Source organism: Cydia pomonella, chromosome 22 (genome assembly GCF_033807575.1).
Source record: "Cydia pomonella isolate Wapato2018A chromosome 22, ilCydPomo1, whole genome shotgun sequence".
In the NCBI taxonomy this organism is placed as follows: Eukaryota; Metazoa; Arthropoda; class Insecta; order Lepidoptera; family Tortricidae; genus Cydia; species Cydia pomonella.
Genome location: NC_084724.1, coordinates 6067508 through 6089203, shown reverse-complemented (window position 1 = coordinate 6089203; position 21696 = coordinate 6067508). Strand labels below are relative to the sequence as shown.

The following is a 21696-nucleotide window of genomic DNA, read 5'->3' as shown; positions in this document are numbered from 1 at the left end:
ACGACTACCACCTTTACTACACTAAAATTAGAAAAGTTCTATGGAAGAGTCGTCAACTATATATATGTTCGTAGTAGGACCTGGGCAGCGATGAGACTAGTGTCTCCTCCGGCTGGACTTACGTTCGCATCCGAATGGCTTGTCGCCCTCGCCGGGGACCTCGTAGGGCAGTGTGGCCTGCCCTGCGCGCTTGCGGCCGCGGCCCTGTGGAAATCATTTATTCAACTGATTGCTAAAATGTAAAAGATATACCTAGAAATATTTTGATATAAATGATAAGCGCATTGGGATTATTTCGACAACTGAGTAATTTTGAAAAACACTGACACTTTTTTTATGTATTTCCTTTGTCGCTGTTGTCAATATGACTATTTGTTTTCTAAATAATTAATAATAAAACATCTACTAGCTACTACAACGCTTACCAAAGCATCTCTCATGCCTTGATCACACGTACCGAGTGCAGTGGCGAGACAGCAAATTGGTACTCGGCCGAGAAAGTAGGGTGTGTGAGGTGTTTACACTCATTTTGCTTTTCCTGACGAGTCAGTTCACGTTCAAGAGATTCGTCAGAGCGTCCACATAAAAATAAAAAAAACTATTCGCTCGCTCGCTACTGGCCAGTGGCGAGTCAAGGGGCGAGCGAGTCGGCGCGGGGTATGCTGAGAGGAGTGCGGTGGGGGGCACTCGGCCTAGTAAACAAAACAAGGTCCGAATGAATAGCTCGTCATTTTGCTGGGCCGAGTACTCGTCACAAAGTACACACGAATCGAGCACTAGGTTGAGGCTCTCTATCGCTACTGTACTCGGTACAAGTGTTCAGGGCATAATGACTGCTACATTAGGTAGAAATCGCAACGCTTCTAGTTAAATAGATATTAGTTATTTTAAAGAATTCCCCTCATTTGAAGTTATCCCAAAGCAGCTTAAACGAAAAAAAAAAACTAAGAAACTACCCGAATATTGCTATTTAAAATTGTATGTTATGTAACAATCCAGAGGGCACGCAACCACCGCCGCTACCGCAAACCACGTTCGACGGGTTGCCTCCCTGTCACACTTACGTACGAATTTACAAGTGCGATAGAGAGGCAACACGTCGAACGTGGTTCGCGGTAGGCCCTCAGGACTTGTGTCATTAAGAGGTAATTTTTGTCACGAGAATTTATGAGCCAAATAAGACGAACATCAGCTATGTGACCCATGGGTTAACAAAGTACAGCACTAACAATAATATCAATTGATACTGATCAATTTATCAATCCAACAATTCATACATAGCTCACTGCTTAATTGTCCATTATAGGTATTGTATTTTTTAGTATAAAAATAAAACATGTCACATTGATAAATGCATCAAAATTGACATGAATGTAGCTTTTAAAAAGTATGAAATTAAAAATTGAAGTTATAGTAAGGACGCTAAGCACGAAGAATTTCGTGCCTTGACCCGTCTGTTGCTATCGCTGTCTAACGCGCATCGTGGGCGGGACAGCAATATGGTCAATGTACGAAATTCTTCGTGCTTAGCATCCTCTATCTTTCACTTTCTACCACCGTTGTACAGTCGCCATCGGACATATCGGAGCGGCCAAGGTGCTCACAAATATCTGAACACACCTCTATTAACAAGGCGTTAGAGTGCGTGTTCAGATATTTTTGAGCACCTCGGCAACTCCGGTATATCTGATGGCGACTGTACCCACGTCTAGTACTGGTATTCGTTTACTATCAGCAAGGCTGAATGCGTGTTTGCTACCGAACCAAATGAACATTAATAAATGGTAACTCAACATTCTGCCTCTCTTAGCCGGCGTATTATCCGGATGTGATTTCCTAGTGCGTACACCGCGGGACTCCGGACCAGTAGGCGTGGCGCCTCCTCGCCGCTTGCGCCATTTGGCGCGTAATCGAAGATTGAGAGAAGAAAAGAAGATTTTAACATAGAATAATAACTCACCGCTCTGCCTCTCTTAGCCGGCGTATCATCCGGCTGTGATTTCCTAGTGCGCCCGCCGCGGGACCCCGGACCTGTAGGCGTGGCGCCTCCTCGCCGCTTACGCCTGTTCGCGTATGTGTCGTCGAAGTAATCTTCGTCAGACTCCGCATCTTGGTCTTCTCCGGCTTCTATCTCGTCCATCGCTAGCTCGTCGTAAAACCATTCCTGTGAATCGAGGTTTTGTTTTAATGTCCTTCTTGATGTATTATATTTTTTATACTCAACAAAGAAAATAATAAAAATTGGTGAAGTATGGGTCAGTTTAAGAAAACTGACCCATACAAAGAAAATCACAATTTTTTGGTAAAAAATTGTGATTCGCGAAGGAAACAGAAAGGATGCGAGACTGGCTTACACTTGGAAAAATTAAAGAAATATCATGCAAATAAAAAGTACCTTAGGGTCATCCTTAGCAGCAGTTTGTGATCCGTCCCGACTGTCTTCCCCAACCAGTGCCTCACCAGGTATCCCTGAACTATTCTCACCCTCCCCTGTGTTGTCGGCCAAGTCTGATGCCCCACTCCAGCCCCATCGGGAGGAGGCCATGGTGAGGTACTGGCGACGGGCTTTTCGCCATCTACAAATATATGAATATTTAATTTTGGATATGGAGTGTTTTTATATTTAACAAATTGAATCATTGAATTTAAATTTCTAAATTGAATAAACATATTGAAAACTGCATTGAAAATACGGGATCCGAGGTTAAAATACGGGATAGGACGTTTTTTTTATTGAAAATCAACATTAGTTTTTTTATTGCAAAATTTTGGCATCATCAATCAACCTACACAAATGCTAAATTTCTTAATGAAAGACTAGAAAACAATGTTAAATATTTAAAAACACGACAATTTTTATATTATATGGAAAGGAAAATGTGAAATAATCAACTAAATAACCTGTACAATAATTGTTGTTGCTAATTAAATAAAAAAATAAAAAATAAAAAAAAATAAAGGACATTTTTACACAAATTGACTAAGTCCCACAGTAAGCTCGATAAGGCTTGTGTTGAGGATACTTAGACAACGATATATATAATATATAAATATTTATAAATACTTAAATACATAGAAAACACCCATGACTCTGGTACGCCTCCTGTCCACACTGTGGTAAGGAGGAAACTAGCTTCCACCTACTAGCAGAATGTATCATGTACGCGGCACTGCGATATAATACATTCGGTAGAGACTCACTAATAGAAAACGAACTAAAGGACGTCGAACTTAAAGATGTCCTTCTGTTCTGCAGGAAAACAAGAAGATTTGAGGAGATTGGTATGGGAATGCCGCCGGGACAGTAACCTGCAGCTCCAACTTCAGGGAATTGGGCTGAATGAACGCAACACGCGATCGACAGCCCGCCTGCTTCCGGCCGGGCGTCCCTACACTACATCTACATCTACCCATGACTCAGGAACAAATATCCATGCTCATCACACAAATAAATGCCCTTACCAGGATTTGAACCTGGGACCATCGGCTTCGTAGGCAGGGTCACTACCCACTAGGCCAGACCGGTCGTCTGTTGTTTTTGTTTAAGCTGTATCTTTTACTAATGTGTGCCAATAAGCAGGTCCACACCGAACAAGCATATGCGTGAGGCAATTTCCTCACGCACAAACTGGCCAGTGTAGACGTGCCTCGGCTGAGGCGGCGCGCGCGTTTTCCTCGCCCGCGTAATAGAGTATTCTATCTATCTATATATTAACCTATACAAAGTGTGATTTTCTCTATGAATTACCCTTAAAACAATCATAAATCATCAATTTATAATTTCATATTTGGATAATTCAATTCAATTCAATTCAATACATTTATTTCAGGTCAAATAGGCCCATATAGTTTGTTAGTAATTACATTATACTATATTAAATTACACATTTACATTAATTAGTCTTCCTACAATATTAACTATTTCTACATACAGTATATTGGCTTGCCTGTCAGTACATGTATCATATGGCAATGGTTTATGTACTGACAGTCAAACCTTGACGCAAATGCCCTCAGGATGATGTTAGAGCTGTCCCGCACCCTACGCGACAGGGACGCGGATAAGAAAATGTGAATTTATGAACTAAATAACATATACATACAAATAAAACCCTTAAAACAATAATAAAATATTGACACACACAAGTGTTCACTGCTGTGTTCGAGAAAATAAATATTGTATTCTTATCATTAAATGCCATTAAATCATAAAATTACAGGACAATGTACTGTCCCGTATTGGTTTCGCCAAATTACGGGAAAATGAAAAACTCATGCCTGAAATACGGGAAAACCCATAAAATACTGGACATCTGGTCACCCTTTGTGGCAGACACAATGTTTTTCATAACACTTGTGAGGAATTTCTAAATTTCAAAGCTATTATTTCTTAATATGGTGACATTTCGAACATTTGTTAATATTTGTCATTGTTGACATGGAAGGCACAGATCCATCTGAATATTATTATCATAAAGTATTCACCTTTGATTTCATTAGTAGACACATGTAACGGTATCATGGTCGCATTTGTATCACCTGTCACTATGCCCGTCACTTTCGCACTTACATACTTGTTAGAATGTGACAGGCATGGTGACAAATGATAAAGAGCCGACCATCTTAGCCCTACTGAAGTGCCATATTGGGTGCCCTAGTTTTGTGGCCTTTTTTCAATTCATTTACAACATAATGCGTAATAACTATTACCTCTGTGCAGGATATGTATAAACTTGTCCCTCCTTCTGACCCGGCATACGCTGCTTTCTGCTCATAAACAAATTGCAGTGTGTCTGAGCGACGCCTAAAAAACATAACAAGTATTACATATCGGCCTCTCTCTCCCACAACACACAATCACGTAAACATAGACAGAGTCAAACTATGCAAAATCAATATTTTTAACTTACCTGTTTGGGTGTCTATAAATGGCATACGCATCCTTCTTTCGGCACATAGTCGTGTATTGAATGTTGACGAGTTTTCTATAATTTCTTTATAACTAGGATCACTGAGAAAACTGAAACAGGAAAAGCGAAAATTCGTAAACAAGCGATGGCGAACTAATTTAACCAAACGGGATGAATTACCAAGAAGTTACATGTCATTTAATTTGTAAAGAACATCTTGTTGATTCTAACGTCAAATACATAAGAATTATTGCAATTACCTCTCAATTTTTGCTAAATTGGCTGGATTCACGATCTGAATCTCGGCGGCCGCCATTTTAGCAGACGCTTGACGTAATGACGTTTCTTCTTGTAAAGTTATGACGTAGCCTTGATTCATTTCCGGTGAATGTTGCCTTTAAAATAAATATTCAAAGGGCTAATTCAATAATAATTATCCAAGATCTAGGCTTTAAGTAACTTAATAACTTCAGTACAACTAGTTTAAATGTTTAAAAAGACTTTTTTAAAGTCTCACATAGTATATTAGGTTTCAGACATTGGTTACACTACCAGAAGTACGAATAACCAAAAGAGCATGCAATAATCTAGCAACACCATCAATACGTCAAGCTTGTGACTGGTCATCGGTGGACGAATCGTGGAGGTGGCGCATTTTCAGTAATTGGTGATTGGAGATCTCCAAATATTAGTCTGATTATTGGTTACTGTGTCCCATTAACTTTGGACCGCGGCTAATATTTTTCTAAAACACTTTTTAGTAAATTAATTTAGTTATTTGAATTGCTAAAATTAATTTTGACGAGGTCGTCCATTATCCGTGTTGTAATTCAAGATGTCGGTGTGCTTCTTCGTGCCTGCGTAAGTTCATGAAAAGTTCCGATTAATCGTTTTAATTATGTACTTGTTTTTGTTTGACTTAGTTAGTAGTCACTATCTTCATAATATTAAAGCTCATTTAGCGATGTTACTGTGTTTCGTATACTTTAGTTAAGGAATACTATGTCACAATATCCAATAGGACACCCGGCTTTACGTTGTGTTTCTCAATAAATGATCAACTCGAACTGATAAAACTTTTTACTTGTTTATCACTTTTGAAACCATGGATGGAATTTAAATTTAAATGGAAAATATGAGATTACTCTCATATAGAAAAACTATTTCTAAACCTAGTTAGTTACCTACCGATTATAAAATGAAAATTATATATATAATATTTATATGTAAATAATATATCATAGGTAGTCATGATATCCGTACATGGAGGGAAGAAGTTGATAACTTGTGAGATAAAATTGAGGAATTTTTAACCTTATGTAATTATTAAATTCATTCCTTCAATTGTATATCTCGCCGTGTACCGATATTAACCCTTATTTTTTGTTTTTTATAAAGTAAGAAAATATAAATCATTATTTTATGTTTTTTCCTCTAATTAATATATCAACTATGTTGGGTCTCAAATTTCCTGCAATCCAATAAAATACCTACTTATAAAAAAAATAGTTTATAACAAAAGCAATAAACCTTACTTACAGTGACCAAGCCGGGACCTCAACAGCAGAGGAGTCTCTCGAGCAGGACGGGCCAGCAGAGGACTCTGCTGACACCCAGCATCAAACCCTGCAGCAGTTCTGGGCCAAGGTCACCGATGATATCAGAAAGGTCACTGCGGTGAGTCTGGACAAGATTATAATTTAACTATAACTTTAGTCTGTTTGGCTCAAAGGTTAAACGGTTCTCTTTGTAAACATTTTTTTTAGACAGTATACAAACAAAAGTACTTGTTTAAGTTACTAGGCGGGTCCGTACAGAGCGAGCGAGCGCGCACGTATGTGCGAGGCAATTTCCTCGCGCACAAAACGGCCAGTACTGAACTGAACTACAAGCTCACCAAAATACTACTGAAAACACCTAAACACCAACTACGTAAAATCGTAGGATTACTTACAGGACACAACACACTAAACAAACACCTACACAATATGGGTAAAACAGAGCCCCACGTGCAGAGCGTGCATGGAAGAAGAGGAAACAACAAAACACATTGTCCTAGACTGCAAACAGGTTGAAGTATACAGGAGCAAATACCTAGGGACTCCGTGAACACTAAAGGAGGCAGTTAGCAACCTGAAATCATTGTTAGGCTTCGTGGAGGAGCTGCAGTGGCAGCATGATACCATTTTTATCACCTGTAACTATGCCCGTCACTTTCGCGCTTACATACTTGTTAGAACGTGACAAGCATGGTGACAAATGATAAACAGTCGACCATTTAGCCCTTAGGTTAGAGTAGCGCTACCTCGTTTAACGCAAAATAGGCACAATGATTGTCGATTTGCGGAAAATGTCCAGAAGTACTTACTAAGCTGGTTTAAGTCTGTTCAGTCATGATTTCCTTTTTATAACGAACTTTAAAAAAATGAGGAGTTTATCAATTCGACCGCTTTTTTGTATGTTACATCATCATTTCTAAACCGATTTTTTATTTTAGGAAGACTTCAAAACCCAAGCACTGCCACTGGCCCGCATAAAGAAGATCATGAAGCTAGATGAAGAAGTTAAAATGATTTCTGCCGAGGCTCCAGTTCTCTTCGCCAAGGCGGCAGAAATCTTCATTCATGAGCTCACCATGCGCGCTTGGAACCATACTGAAGATAATAAGAGGAGGACACTTCAGGTACTTACACTTTCCTGTACATTTTCTCAACATGCCTGTTCATATCTATACTCTGAAAGATAAGATAAAGATAGTTTATTATTCAAGTAGAGATATTACAATGCGCTTATGAACGTCAAATAAAGCTACACCGGCTCTAACCCGACACCTCTGACCCGAGAAGATTTAAATCCCCCTTCAATTGGAGGAGGGTATCCCAATATGGATCGGCAAGAAACTCGGCGGGACACATCTTTTCAAAACATTTCATCTTATAATTAACATGCATTAAATTAAAAAAAAAATACAATTTAGATTACTATAGAAATCATGCAATTACATACAGTAGCTACTTTTTATTATAGAATTTGATAAAAAATATATATATGTCATATCAAATCATACAAATACGTAGCTCTTTCAGAAAACATATCGAATTCTTACAAAGGGAAAAGAAATATAAAATTAATAAAGAAATGAGAATACACATTATATAAATCTGACAGATTGCTATACCTACAAAAAATATTTGATGTGCTGTGAATACCTGAGCTGTGTCACCTATACAATGATTTTACATATACACATAATACAATGATTTTAATTGCTACTTGTTTTTACAGTTTCTGGTTTGGACCATGCATGTTTGTCTGTCAAGTAGTCCTCGAATGACTTTTTAAAGTAATTCTTAAGAGCTGGCAAGGGTAGGGTAGAGTTGTATCTTTAGGTATTTAAATAAAAGTAAACAAAATCAGCCCTCAAATGGCTCCTTAATTCAGTTGAGGGTAGATGAAAACATTACATGGTCAGATAACGTAGGTTACAGTCAGGTCGTTCGGTGACAGATCCAGGCGGTTTTGTATTTGGTTGGTTAACCAATAAATGTTATAATTACCCGAAAATTTACAAATTTTTTGTTTATTTTTATTTAAATACCTAAAGGTACAGAGTACAGCGGGAATAACCCATAAGGACTATCTATAGTCGTAAATAAGACCAATGTTGTATATTTGCAGCGCAACGACATAGCGATGGCGATATCAAAATCCGACCAATTCGACTTCCTAATCGACATCGTGCCACGACATGAAGTCAAACCGAGCAAGCCAAGGGAGGATCCTCCGAGACATACTGCTACCGAACATGTGAGTTGCAATATAGGCCCTCAGCCTGAATGGTTTCATTTTTAAGGCTCCACAGTCAACTAGGACCCCTTATAGTTTCGTCATGTCCGTTTGTCCGTCCGGCCGCGGCTTTGCTCTGTGATCGTTGCGAGAAAGCTGCAATTTGGCATGGATACATAAATCATGAATGGCGACAGAACAGTAAAATAAAAAATAGAAAAAACAGTTTTTCGGAGTACCTCTCTTTCAAAATGTTTTTTTTTACAAAGTGGGTTCGCCAAAGAAACACAAGCGAAGGGAGTGTTTTAAATCAACACGAGTTGCGAATTACCTTTTTCACACGTGTAACGACGTTTTACAGTACATATGGCCCTTTAAATTTTCGACATACGCACGTATAGTGCTAGTTACCGCACCAGGGCGATAAATTAGCGCCATATGTACTGCAAAGGTAAGGTATTTAACACACAATAATTGTAAATTGTAGGTGGTGCAGCAACAGCAAACGTTGCCGACTTCAAACCAGCAGCAATTCGTCATACAGCCGTGCGCTCAAGTTGTCCAGGTACTTATACACATTAATTATGAAAATGAACAGATTTGGAAGGTACTTATTACAATTTGAGCCACTATAAAGTTTAAGTAAGGCTGCCGCTCTTCAAACCACCAACGGAGCGGTAGCTGCCGTCGACGAGAGTTCATGACCACTATACGTGTTATCGCTCGGGATTTGCGTCTGGCCCGCGGTCTAATCGCTTTTATATCCCCCATCATTTACTTCAGACATTGTTTTATTTTAATGTGGAGTAATTTTAGTTTAATGTATTTGTCTATATAATTAAGACCAATAGACGGTAGGGTCCTATAAATGAGCTATATGCGTACGCCCATGAGGGGCAGAACATACGCAATGCAACATGTTTTTATTTATCTAACCTAACCCACCTTTTGCTAGGCAGTTATTCGTTTGTGCGGAGTCGCAGTTCAACCTACCTAACCCATTTATGTCATGTCATTAATCATGCCATACAAATAATTATGTCATGTCACTTGTTAGAACCATTAATATGCTTTAGAGTAAGTAATAAATATACCCATTATACCAAAGATAACATTATTTATGCCGTTAATTAGTTATTACGAGTACCTAATTAACGGCATACATAATGTTATCATTGGTATAATGCCATATATTACGTTATCCAAACTAACGATATACTTATCAAACTATAATATATGAAAAGTAATCATAAGAAATGTAGTGCACCTCTCTGGTACCTCTACTGAAAGTTCTATAAGAGCATCTCGTTCGGTTCTCTCCGGCTCTACCATTTCTTCTCTATACTAAATATACCTCTATGTTTAAAACTGATTTTTAAAAGTAAATCGTTTTATTCTCGATCTAATATAATTTCATTGTAGTTTTTTTGCCCATGATAAATGATCAAGTCTTAATTCTACATAATATACTTACCGAATTTAAGAATAACAGTATTATCAGTTTGCATATGCACACAGTACCTAAATTAATAGCGCCATCTACAAATATGTGGAATTGGTGTGGAAGTGAGGGAATATTGTCCCCTCCTATCTACAAATATAGAATATTAATATTCTGTCAAAAAGAAAGACATTCTAAATTAATTACAACGTTAAGAGCATGGATCCTTTTCGTTAAATAACATTTAAAAAATGGGTGTATTCTCATGTATCCCCGCCGGGCACAAATGGAACAAATGGAAATGGATCCTTCCCATCTATGACTGCCTCGATTTCGTCCTGTCTTTGTTATACAAGTGTCGATTTGTATAATAACAAAGACAGATACTTAGTTGCTATATTGAACAGTTAAATTCTAATTCGTGAAATACTTTTACTTTTAACACCAAAATTTATCAAATGTGCTACATAACTCTATACTTGGTATTGTTATGATGAACCCAGTTAACATTTTTCACATTTATGATGTAAATTATTGAATGCTGAACCGCGTCAAGTATAGATTTTTATTTCATAAAAAAATATATTTATTAACCAAAGAATAGCAAACAAATAGATCCACAGCACAGGCTTTGTCACATTACAGTAAGCTCATCCACCACTGGTTTCTTCAAAACAGACTATTATGGGTATATTTCACGACATAGTATTTCAACTATTCACCGAGGCGGTTATAGATGGGAAGGATTCATTGAAATTCATTCCCATCTGTGCCCGCCCGCCGATCAGGGGAATGGGAATACACCCAAAAATCAACGAAATAGCCTTATTAATGAATGTATTGTTACAATCAGCAACAACAGTCACACGGCGCGGCGCCGAGCGTGGTGCCGCAGCCCGTGACGCTGGTGCAGCAGGTCGTGACGCCGCAGGGCGAGGTGCAGCAGCTGCCGGTCAGTATCACAATCAGCAGCAACAGTCGCACGGCGCGGTACCGAGCGTGGTGCCGCAGCCCGTGACGCTGGTGCAGCAGGTCGTGACGCCGCAGGGCGAGGTGCAGCAGCTGCCGGTCAGTATCACAATCAGCAGCAACAGTCGCACGGCGCGGTACCGAGCGTGGTGCCGCAGCCCGTGACGCTGGTGCAGCAGGTCGTGACGCCGCAGGGCGAGGTGCAGCAGCTGCCGGTCAGTATCACAATCAGCAGCAACAGTCGCACGGCGCGGTACCGAGCGTGGTGCCGCAGCCCGTGACGCTGGTGCAGCAGGTCGTGACGCCGCAGGGCGAGGTGCAGCAGCTGCCGGTCAGTATCACAATCAGCAGCAACAGTCGCACGGCGCGGTACCGAGCGTGGTGCCGCAGCCCGTGACGCTGGTGCAGCAGGTCGTGACGCCGCAGGGCGAGGTGCAGCAGCTGCCGGTCAGTATCACAATCAGCAGCAACAGTCGCACGGCGCGGTACCGAGCGTGGTGCCGCAGCCCGTGACGCTGGTGCAGCAGGTCGTGACGCCGCAGGGCGAGGTGCAGCAGCTGCCGGTCAGTATCACAATCAGCAGCAACAGTCGCACGGCGCGGTACCGAGCGTGGTGCCGCAGCCCGTGACGCTGGTGCAGCAGGTCGTGACGCCGCAGGGCGAGGTGCAGCAGCTGCCGGTCAGTATCACAATCAGCAGCAACAGTCGCACGGCGCGGTACCGAGCGTGGTGCCGCAGCCCGTGACGCTGGTGCAGCAGGTCGTGACGCCGCAGGGCGAGGTGCAGCAGCTGCCGGTCAGTATCACAATCAGCAGCAACAGTCGCACGGCGCGGTACCGAGCGTGGTGCCGCAGCCCGTGACGCTGGTGCAGCAGGTCGTGACGCCGCAGGGCGAGGTGCAGCAGCTGCCGGTCAGTATCACAATCAGCAGCAACAGTCGCACGGCGCGGTACCGAGCGTGGTGCCGCAGCCCGTGACGCTGGTGCAGCAGGTCGTGACGCCGCAGGGCGAGGTGCAGCAGCTGCCGGTCAGTATCACAATCAGCAGCAACAGTCGCACGGCGCGGTACCGAGCGTGGTGCCGCAGCCCGTGACGCTGGTGCAGCAGGTCGTGCCTTGAAACCTTGCAACGCTCTAGATTCCACTTTTCAATTATGAAATCTTTTGTTAGCTCAGGTAATATTAGCACGAGCAGTTAAACAAAAACTAAACTAACTTACTAGCTTTAAGGTGACGTAGTGCACAGAATAAGTTTATAAAAATACATACCGATTTCTTAGATCACAATAAAAATTAGAAATCTTGAGACTGTTCTCCAGTGACTACATCCATTCGAATCCTGACTTTTTGACATTTGATTGATATAAAAAATCACGAACAGGTCTAAACTGCACTTTAAAAATTATAATATTTTTTGCACAAAAAGTAAGAATATGAAAATTGCTTCTAAAAATGTGCATGCAGCTTTTATTTATATTCACCTGTCTGTCTCCGCGCTGTGGAGCCATATGTGTAAAACTAGCTAAAGACAGAGATCATTGGAAAACCCTGGGGGAGGCCTACATCAAAGAGGCGACTTCCATAATTAACTAGTCAAATAATATTGTATGTTAAAAATAGTTTGCTTAATAATTTATTTGAAATTTGTAATTTTTCTAATGTTTTAATTGTTATTAGTATCCAAATATGTTAAATAAAATGGATCAAAAAACCAAAACTATGGTAGAATAAATAATAAAAATAATAATTCAGCCTATATACGTCCCACTGCTGGGCATAGGCCTCTTCTCATGCGCGAGAGAATGCGGATTGGGGACTTCACATACACCTTTGAATTTCATCGCAGACGTATACAGGTTTCCTCACGATGTTTTCCTTCACCGAAAAGCTGGTCGTAAATATCAAATGACATTTCGTACATAAGTTCCGATTAACTCATTGGTACGAGCCAGGATTCGAACCCGCGACCTCCGGATTGAAAGTCGAACGTCATATCCACTCGGCCACCACCGCTTAGTAAAAAGCTTAGAATAAAAGGCTTTTTTTATTTTATTTTATTAATAATAACCCTGTCATTACAGCTGCAGCTGACGCAGGCGCAGCTGAACATGATCCGGCTGCAGGTGCAGAATAACCCCACACAACCCATCATCATACAGGCACAGCCGCACAACTCGCAGATCATACAGGTGAGCCTTTATCATCATCTTCCTAGCATTGTCCCGGCATTTTTGCATGGGGTCCGCTTGGCAACTCCCAAGAATTGGCGTAAGCACTAGTTCTTACGAAAGCTCAACGAGGGTGCGGAGTATTAGGGTCGGCAATGCGCATGTAACTCTGGAGTTGCAGGCGTACATAGGCTACGGAGACTACTTACCATCAGGCGGGCCGTATGCTTGTTTGCCACCAACGTAGTATAAAAAAGCGACTGCCATCTGATCTTTTGGACCCGGGTACGTCCTTAAACTACGTCCACAAGAGAGGGATCTATGGGCACAGTGAATGTCAGCTCGCTTTGTGAGGTAGAGCACAGCGGATGTCATTCCAGATCTAGAGCAGAGCCCAACTGGGGAAGTACCTCCACCTTACAGAAAACCGTAGCCAAATAACACTAGACCCTACTCATAGTGTTGTGTTCCTGCCGGTGAGTAAGGTTTCCGGAGCTCAACGAGGGTACGGAATGTTAGGGTCGGCGACGTGCATGTAACTCCTCTGGAGTTGCAGTCGTCCATAGGCTACGGAGACTGCTTACCATCAGGCGGGCCGTATGCTTGCTTGCCACGGACGTAGTATAAAAAAAAAGATCTAACCCAGAGTACCCTCTGGGTAACTAGGTCTTGTTGGGATTAGTCCGGTTTTCTCACGATGTTTTCCTCCACCGAAAAGCGACTGGTAAATATCGAATGATATTTCGTACATAAATAATGATCCTTACACTATATTTATAATACCATTGCTCACACATTTATCACATGCTATTCCGTGTAGGTATCGTCGCAGGCGCAGCACCAGCCCCAGCAACAAGTGTTCCTGCAGGTAGCCAGCCAGGAAGACTCCTAGTCAACTTGAGAGGAAGGGGACGGCCGCTTCTCCATACAAACGAAGTCCCCATTTCCCTCTCCGATTATGGAAAATATGGAGCATTCCACGGGCTGTCTCGTATTTCGTACGTCGACGCATTTTATTTCCTGTGTTGCCAATTTCTTTCAGTGTTTAAGAGGGAACAATACCACGAAATATAAAAATAGAATAGAATAATATATGCTTCATCACACTTGCTCGAAAAATATCTTATTTCATGCAGGTGTGCTGAAGGACAAAGGCCTATTTTGTTCCCGCGGAAGTTATGGACTGTGAAAAAAGCTATAACTCCCTAGGGAGTTATAGATTCTTTTTTTTTCTTTTTTTTTAATTATGTCACTTATTCATACAAACAAACTAGCATTAATGAGTTTTACTTTTAAAATACTGGAGTTTATAATTAAATATTTTTGTTTATGTTTAAAATTATTTAATTTGATTAATTTAACAGCCGTTTAAAATATTTTTACATAATTTTCAATCGTGGCTGAATGCCGAATAGGTCTGTGCCTTCGATGCCTCACCTGCCAAGAAATTACAAAATGGCGGACGAATGTTTGATATGTCACCGTATGTAAGAATTATTTCGCTTAAAATTTAGTTTTTTCTTCGCAAGTGTGATGAAAAACATTGTGTGTAACTCCGGGGGTAAGAATATTGCAAACTCGGGTCTTTAATTACCACCCTCGTATCCAAAATTTCACTTACCCTCCTCGTTGCACAATGTACTATATTTCTGTAATTTGGCATTACAAGACCAGCAGTACATTGATCCCCGCACTAGGCTCAGCCTGTCACGTGGGTATCTCAGAGAAGTATCCAAATGGCGCGGTTCTTATTTTAACAGAATATAAAAAGAGAAAACGTTTTTCCACTTCTAAATATTTTTAACCGACTTCAAGATTTCAAAAGGAGGAGGTTATCAATTCGGTTGTTTTTTTTTTAAATTTAGTATAATATTGACACATCATAAGACCTGTCGTCATGTATGGATCAGAGTGTTGGGCCCTAAAAGTGACGGATGAAAAGAAATTGCATGTAGCGGAAATGAGAATGTTAAGATGGATGTGTGGTGTGACAAGAATGGATAGGATAAGGAATGAGTATATAAGAGGAAGCCTGAAAGTTGCACCCATAATAGATAAAGTAAGAGCGAATCGCCTAGCGTGGTATGGGCATGTGATGCGGAGGGATGAAAGTCATGTGACGAGAACGGTATTACGAATGAATGTGGAGGGGTGGAACGGCAGAGGAAAACCTAGGAAACGGTGGATGGATTGTGTGAGAGATGACACGAAACGAACGCGAGTGAACGATGAGATGACGGGTGACAGAAAGATATGGAAGGAAAAGACATGCTGCGCCGACCCCAAATGAATGGGATAAGGGCAAGCGAATGATGATGACACAATGAAAAACTAGGTTTATAGGCTTTCCTTTTTTTTGAAAATTATCAAAACAAAAAATAATAATTTTAAAGCGCAACCTATAAACCTAGAATATATTATGCTGAAGCGATCGACATCCAAATCAAAGTGATTTGTTAAGATTTAGTAAAAAACGATTTCTCCCGAAATGGAATTTCATAGAAAAGGTACCGTTATTTCGCTAGGATTCCAAAGCTATTCTTCCCTCTTATAGTAGGCGATTATTTTTCTGTGCATATTTTTGACCATTGGTCACAGAAAAGACTCACATCTGGAGTTGCAGGCGTACATAGGCTACGGAGACTGCTTACCATCAGGCGGGCCGTATGCTTGTTTGCCATCAACGTAGTATAAAAAAAAGGAGACTATTGTACAGTCGGCGTCAAATACTTTGTAGCAACCAAAGTAGTCAAATAGTTCGGTACACCATATATTTACTATGGTGTACCGAACTATTTGACCACTTTGACTGCTACAAAGTGTTTGACGCTGACTGTACCTACCTGTATATCTTCAGAAAATTCGCATTTGTACGGGGCAGCGGTAGACAATTGCATGGAATGCTCCTTTTGCATAATTTAATATATATAAAATCCATAGCTATGCCTCCACGTTTGATTTTATAAGACTTTTAGAATAATTTGGGAAAAATTAGGTGCGAGAAACAGCTTTCATACAAATTTTATTTAAATACTCGTTCGTTTTTTTTATCAATAGAAAAAAGGTAAACAATCTTGACATGTATTCTTATTGAAAAACGCTTTTTAGGGTTCCGTAGTCAACTAGGAACCCTTATAGTTTCGCCATGTCCGTCTGTCTGTCTGTCTGTCCGACGCTTTGCTCCGTGGTCGTTAGTGCTAGAAAGCTGAAATTTGGCATGGATATATAATCAATAAAGTCGACAAAGTCGTACAATAAAATCTAAAAATTTGTTTACAGTACATATGGGGCTACTTTATAGCACTAGTGCGAGAAGTAGCATATTACGTTACTGTGTCGAACATTTAAAGGGCCATATGTACTGTAAAACGTTGTACGATACATGTGCGAATAGGTAATTCGCAACTCGTGTCGATTTAAAACACTCCCTTCGGTCGTGTTTTAATTTATCGCCACTCGTTTCGAATTTCCTATTTTTCGCACTTGTATCGTAATGTACTATTTTAGGGTACCTCCCGTACACGTAAATTGAGGGCGAAATTTTTTTTTGCTTCAACCCTAGTGTGGGGTATCTTTGGAAAGGTCTTCCAAAACTGATAGGGGTAGGGATAATGTTTTTCGAGTGTATGTATGTATGTCTGTTTCTTTGTGGCCTCCTGTAGCCTAAACGGCTTGATGGATTTTGATGTATGAGGTATCCTTAGATTCGTCTTGATCACGGGAGTGTCATAGGAATCAAAATGACTATAAGCAACCCTCTGTTGGTCCCCGCCTGCGATACTTTCCATCACCAACAATATTTTTGTGGGGCTTGTTTTCCTCTTTTTTAGTGTGCAGTCAGGTTTTTTGTTATTTTTTTTTATATTTTTTTTTCATAAGATTATCAATTTTGTCAAAGCGGACCCCAGGCTCCCTTGAGCCGTGGCAATATGTCGGGACAACACTAGGAAGAAAGAAAGAAAGAAAGAAAAGAAAGTTTTCAATAAAAAGACACGTCCAAATCGCATACCTTTTTCTTAATGCTAAAAAAACGAACTATAACTCTTATAATAATTAAAAAACCAAACATAGGGGCATAACTGTGGTTGACATACAACAAATTGTGTCAAATATTTTCAATAATGTTAACATCCACAGAAGAAAATGGCGTAAGTTTGTATGAAAAACTAATTTCGCGCGGGTCCTCCAGTTTCGTCTTAATTATTCAAAACGGGCTTAACGTTTATCTGAGGCGGATGGTAAGAAATTATGGTCATCGATGGACTGATTACAGTTTTAATCATGTGGCAGTAAATTTACTGTGGCTACAAAATTTTATTTGACAATACGCCTCTATTTCAAATTCTCTTTGTTAAAGGCTTGGCATGAAGCTGATTTGTACTATAGTAAGTAAAAATTTGTTTCAGTTAGTGTTGGTTAAGAATCGAGTCTTTTTCATTAAGACTCTGTTCTTAAGTACCGTCAGCCGTAAAAGTGCATGGCGACTTTATGAATGAATTCATTCATAATTTCTCCATGCAATTTTGCAGCTCCACACCATACAATAACGCTGAATTTCTTTACTCCTATAATTTTGGTAAAACCTTCAAAATTGTCGACAGTCTTTATTCGGAGGCTCGTGTCCTTCTTGAGTTGCGCTTAAAAATACTCGGGACTTAAGACACGAAAGTTTTTTAGCGCAATCTCGTAAAAATGTGTCGAGTTCTTCAAATTTAGACTCGAGAGACTAGAGTTCCTACCGACACTAGTAGCCTCACCACGAGTTTGAGACTGACGTATTCGCTATCGTCTGCGTGACTTACCTACTTTCTACTTTTTATTTCCGTTAATTTCAAGGGTGGATTCCTGAGCTTAAATTAAGTAACTTTCTTAAAGAGACCGGTATTCTAATCAACTCCATTTAGGAGATAATCAATAATTTATTTTTATCTGATAAGAGCGCTACGAGCGTCTACACTTGCCGTAGGGCCTGTTTACATATTGAGTAGTGTTTAGTACGAATTAATACATTTGCTACTAAAGCCCGACCTGAAATATATGATCATTGAATCTCATGTATAGGGGACAGATCGGTTTAGTATGAAACATTTAGTTCCAGCTAAATTCCGCAATATGGCGCGTGATCATATATTACTGTTCATGCTTTAAACGTAAGTACTATCTCGGACGATCGATTTTCGAAATGACATTGATATGTCACAGTTTTCAGTTATTTGGTTGAGTTAAATGTAATGCCCGTATTACAACAACGCTATATGCAACATTTAATTACTTATTATTAAAAAAAGAACTTTTTTTATTTAAGTAAATTAACTATTCCATTTAGTTTCCTCAAACGCACTTACCCATACCCCGAAGTTAACGGAATTATATAAAAACACGGGCGGCTACCGGGAAAATCGAAATTCGTCAATTGCGGGCATTTTTCTCTGTCACTCTAATTAAGTCTTAGTGAGAGTAAAAGAGAAAGATCCCCGCAATTTGCGAATTTCAGTTTTCGCGGTAGGCCCCCTGGTGTCAAACAAAGTCATTCGCACTAATATGACAGTACGAACGAGATGCATAGAAAGTAAGTTACGCACACGTTAGCGAATATGTTAGTGTCAAACTCGTGGTAAGGCTATCCACTAAAATACTACCTAAGAATATAACCGAAACTTTACTAACCGCCTGAGATAAGAACGTGTGCAACTATTAAAACTCGACGCAGACGGTTCGAGAAGCGATGCGATTTGTGCGAGTAGCGCCATTGACTGATGACAGAAGCTATTGCACGTGAAAATGTACAATTATGTGATTTTTGTAAATAATTTATTTTTTAATATATTAAGTTTAAAGTTTGTGGAGTTTTTCTTTTCAAGTTTTGGGGGGATGATTTCCTGGAATACTTGCCTTTGTCTGGGGATATCTCTATACCAAATTTATTGAGGTTTCTAATATCATTTTTTTCTAAACTGAATAGTTTGCGCGAGTGACACTTCCAAAGTGGTAAAATGTGTGTAACTTTTAAAATAACAGACTGAAAAATATAAAAAATATATATGATATACATTATCGTGCAAACTTCCACCGAAAATTGGTTTGAACGAGATCTAGTAAGTAGTTTTTTTTAATACGCTATAAAATTAAAAAAAAAAAAATATTTTGCATCAAACCCATACGTGTGGGATATCTAAAACCTAAATATCATAGGTCTTCAAAAATTATATTTAGGTTCCTAATATAATTTTTTTCTAAACTGAATAGTTTGCGTGAGAGACACTTCCAAAGTGAAAAAATGTGTGTTCCCCCCCTGTAACTTCTAAAATAACAGAATCAAAAATAAAATAAAAATATATGATATACATTACCATGCAAACTTCCACCGAAAATTGGTTTGAACGAGATCTAGTAAGTAGTTTTTTTTTAATACGTCATAAATAATACGGAACCGCACTTGGCCGCTTTTTAATCGCTACGGCGCCCTATCCTACGCGCCGATAGCAATACAATACAATCAATGTTGTTAGTTAAAATTTTATTTTTACGTATAATAAATAAATTACTTCGTTGTATTTGGAATTATTACATTATATGTTTTTTTTACTATTTGCCATCAACCTCTAGAGCATGAGAGCATTTATCTTATTAATTGTAAATTGAATTTATTGTGACGTTATCTATGAAATCTGGATCTTTTGTCAAGGGCGCTTACGCCGCCCTGCGTAGCGCAGCGTTGTATTTATATAGGAGCATAGTTGATAATGGCGTAAGCGACATCGACAATAAGGTCCCTTTCAACAAATACCGTCACAATTATATGAACGAACAAACAAATCACTACAAAACGAAGATGTCATGGTTAAACGAATAACTAAGTAGCTTATAATTAATTGTTGAATAAAGCACTCTATATTTATACTATTTTTATTAGTATTGAACGCTAACCAAATTTTGGTGGTAACTACTGGAAAAAAAACCCACCTTTTACCAGTGTTTCCCAGTAGTTACCACTGGTAACAATTTGGTAGTAACTAGTGGGAATAAGCCGAACAGATTTTCATGCGGTTTTCATCTATTAATAGACTAATTCTTGAAGAAGGTTTAGGTGTATAATTTGTTAAGGTTTGTATGCGCGAAGCCGATGCGGCTCCCTAGTTTACAATAAGGGTCTTTGTGTGGCTGCTAAGACTTGTTTCCACTTCTATTTCTTTTTTTCTTACCTTTATGCTTACCTATTAGCTTCACGCATTCCAAGTTTCATGCTTTCTTCTGGGTAGAACTATGCTTCTATCTCATTCTCTTTGCCAACTCATAGCTAACACATACAGTACCCGCCAATAATATATCATCTTTGTGTTTTTGTATACACGTTCATAGACTTGTAGATTGCAGAATTTACTAGTTATTTTATACAAATATGTGATGAATACTGCAATGAAATACTGTGAATGTGTGTGTAGGAGACTCAGCAATCTCAGCATATTACTAAAAAAGCTCTAATAAGAAAATAAAGTTGTCCATACATTAAACCAAAAAACCTCTATGAAACAACCATTGCATGAGACCAATTTTCCTCATCGCTCGCACGAAGGAATACTACTAGACTACCTAAAGTAGTGAGGTGGAATTCAGTCACAAATATAAAAAAAGTTATACTTACCATAAAAACATGGAGATGATATATAATTGGCCGGGACTGTAGGTACACAAAAGTAGATTGTTAACCAAGGCATGTGAGGCATCCATCTCTGTCGAAGTAGTTTGGCGCTCGAATGCAGTGAGAGCGTCAATAGTCCCGAGACTGAAATGGTGCATTTCACCCGAGTTAAACGCTCTACTTTTTTATTTATAAAACACGGCTTAGTATTAATTTCCTAGTATTTCTTGATGGTACTTTCAATTAACAATTTAGGTATAAATATCGTTATTTATGAAATGGGGAGTTAATTGTCAGAATGGAAAATGTACAACTAATCCATTTAAAACCAAAATTTGAATTGGTTATCGTATAAAAAAAGAAAATACATACTTACTTGGAAAGTACAGTACTCTTAAGAGCAGAAACGTATCATTTTTTGCACACTTTAGAACAACGACCTACTGTCAGAGGATGAGAAATGAAAAAAAATATAGTTCATGTCATCCAATGTGACGCGCACATTTGTCAAATCTTAAGAACATGACAATAGGGAGCGTGCATGAACTGTAGGAGGCAGCACAAGAGCTGTCAGATTTTTGGCGCGAGGCGCAAATGTGATGTTTATTGTTCCGATGTAGCCCACAAGATGGCAGAACCTACTATGCACAAGAAAACACGTGACGTATTAATGTACATGTTTATGGTTCCGATTCAGGTCACAAGATGGCAGACCCTCCAACGCGCACGGTCTCTATACGAGTCAAGGCACGCGTTTTCTTGAATGACACGATTTAGACAAAAC

The 21696-nt window shown here is 39.5% G+C and overlaps 2 protein-coding genes across 2 annotated transcripts in view; one reads left to right on the top strand and one right to left on the bottom strand.

Annotated features, from left to right (window-relative positions):
* The window catches only part of LOC133530412 (nucleolar protein dao-5-like), a 36011-nt gene extending 30706 nt beyond the window's left edge, over positions 1-5305 (bottom strand). The window contains exons 1-6 of the mRNA XM_061868320.1: positions 5171-5305; positions 4911-5020; positions 4711-4804; positions 2396-2576; positions 1961-2164; positions 123-204 (exon numbers count right to left, since the gene is read on the bottom strand). Coding sequence (XP_061724304.1) covers positions 123-204; positions 1961-2164; positions 2396-2576; positions 4711-4804; positions 4911-5020; positions 5171-5289 — 790 coding nt within the window. The 5' untranslated portion in view covers positions 5290-5305. The remainder of the gene's footprint in view (positions 1-122; positions 205-1960; positions 2165-2395; positions 2577-4710; positions 4805-4910; positions 5021-5170) is intronic.
* A 198-nt stretch (positions 5306-5503) lies between these two features.
* LOC133530086 (nuclear transcription factor Y subunit gamma) lies at positions 5504-19113 on the top strand. The gene is made up of 8 exons (XM_061867918.1): positions 5504-5771; positions 6452-6587; positions 7408-7593; positions 8589-8717; positions 9184-9261; positions 10991-11089; positions 13187-13294; positions 14094-19113. The coding sequence occupies exons 1-8, from the start codon at positions 5746-5748 to the stop codon at positions 14163-14165; spliced, it is 834 nt and encodes a 277-aa protein (XP_061723902.1). The 5' UTR covers positions 5504-5745; the 3' UTR covers positions 14166-19113.
* The last annotated feature ends 2583 nt before the right edge of the window (positions 19114-21696 follow it).

Coding starts and splice junctions, on each gene's coding strand:
- LOC133530086 (XM_061867918.1), top strand. CDS start 5,746: ATGTCGGTGTGCTTCTTCGTGCCTGC. Junction 5,772..6,451: donor GTGTGCTTCTTCGTGCCTGC/GTAAGTTCATGA, acceptor CCTTACTTACAG/TGACCAAGCCGGGACCTCAA. Junction 6,588..7,407: donor ATATCAGAAAGGTCACTGCG/GTGAGTCTGGAC, acceptor TTTTTATTTTAG/GAAGACTTCAAAACCCAAGC.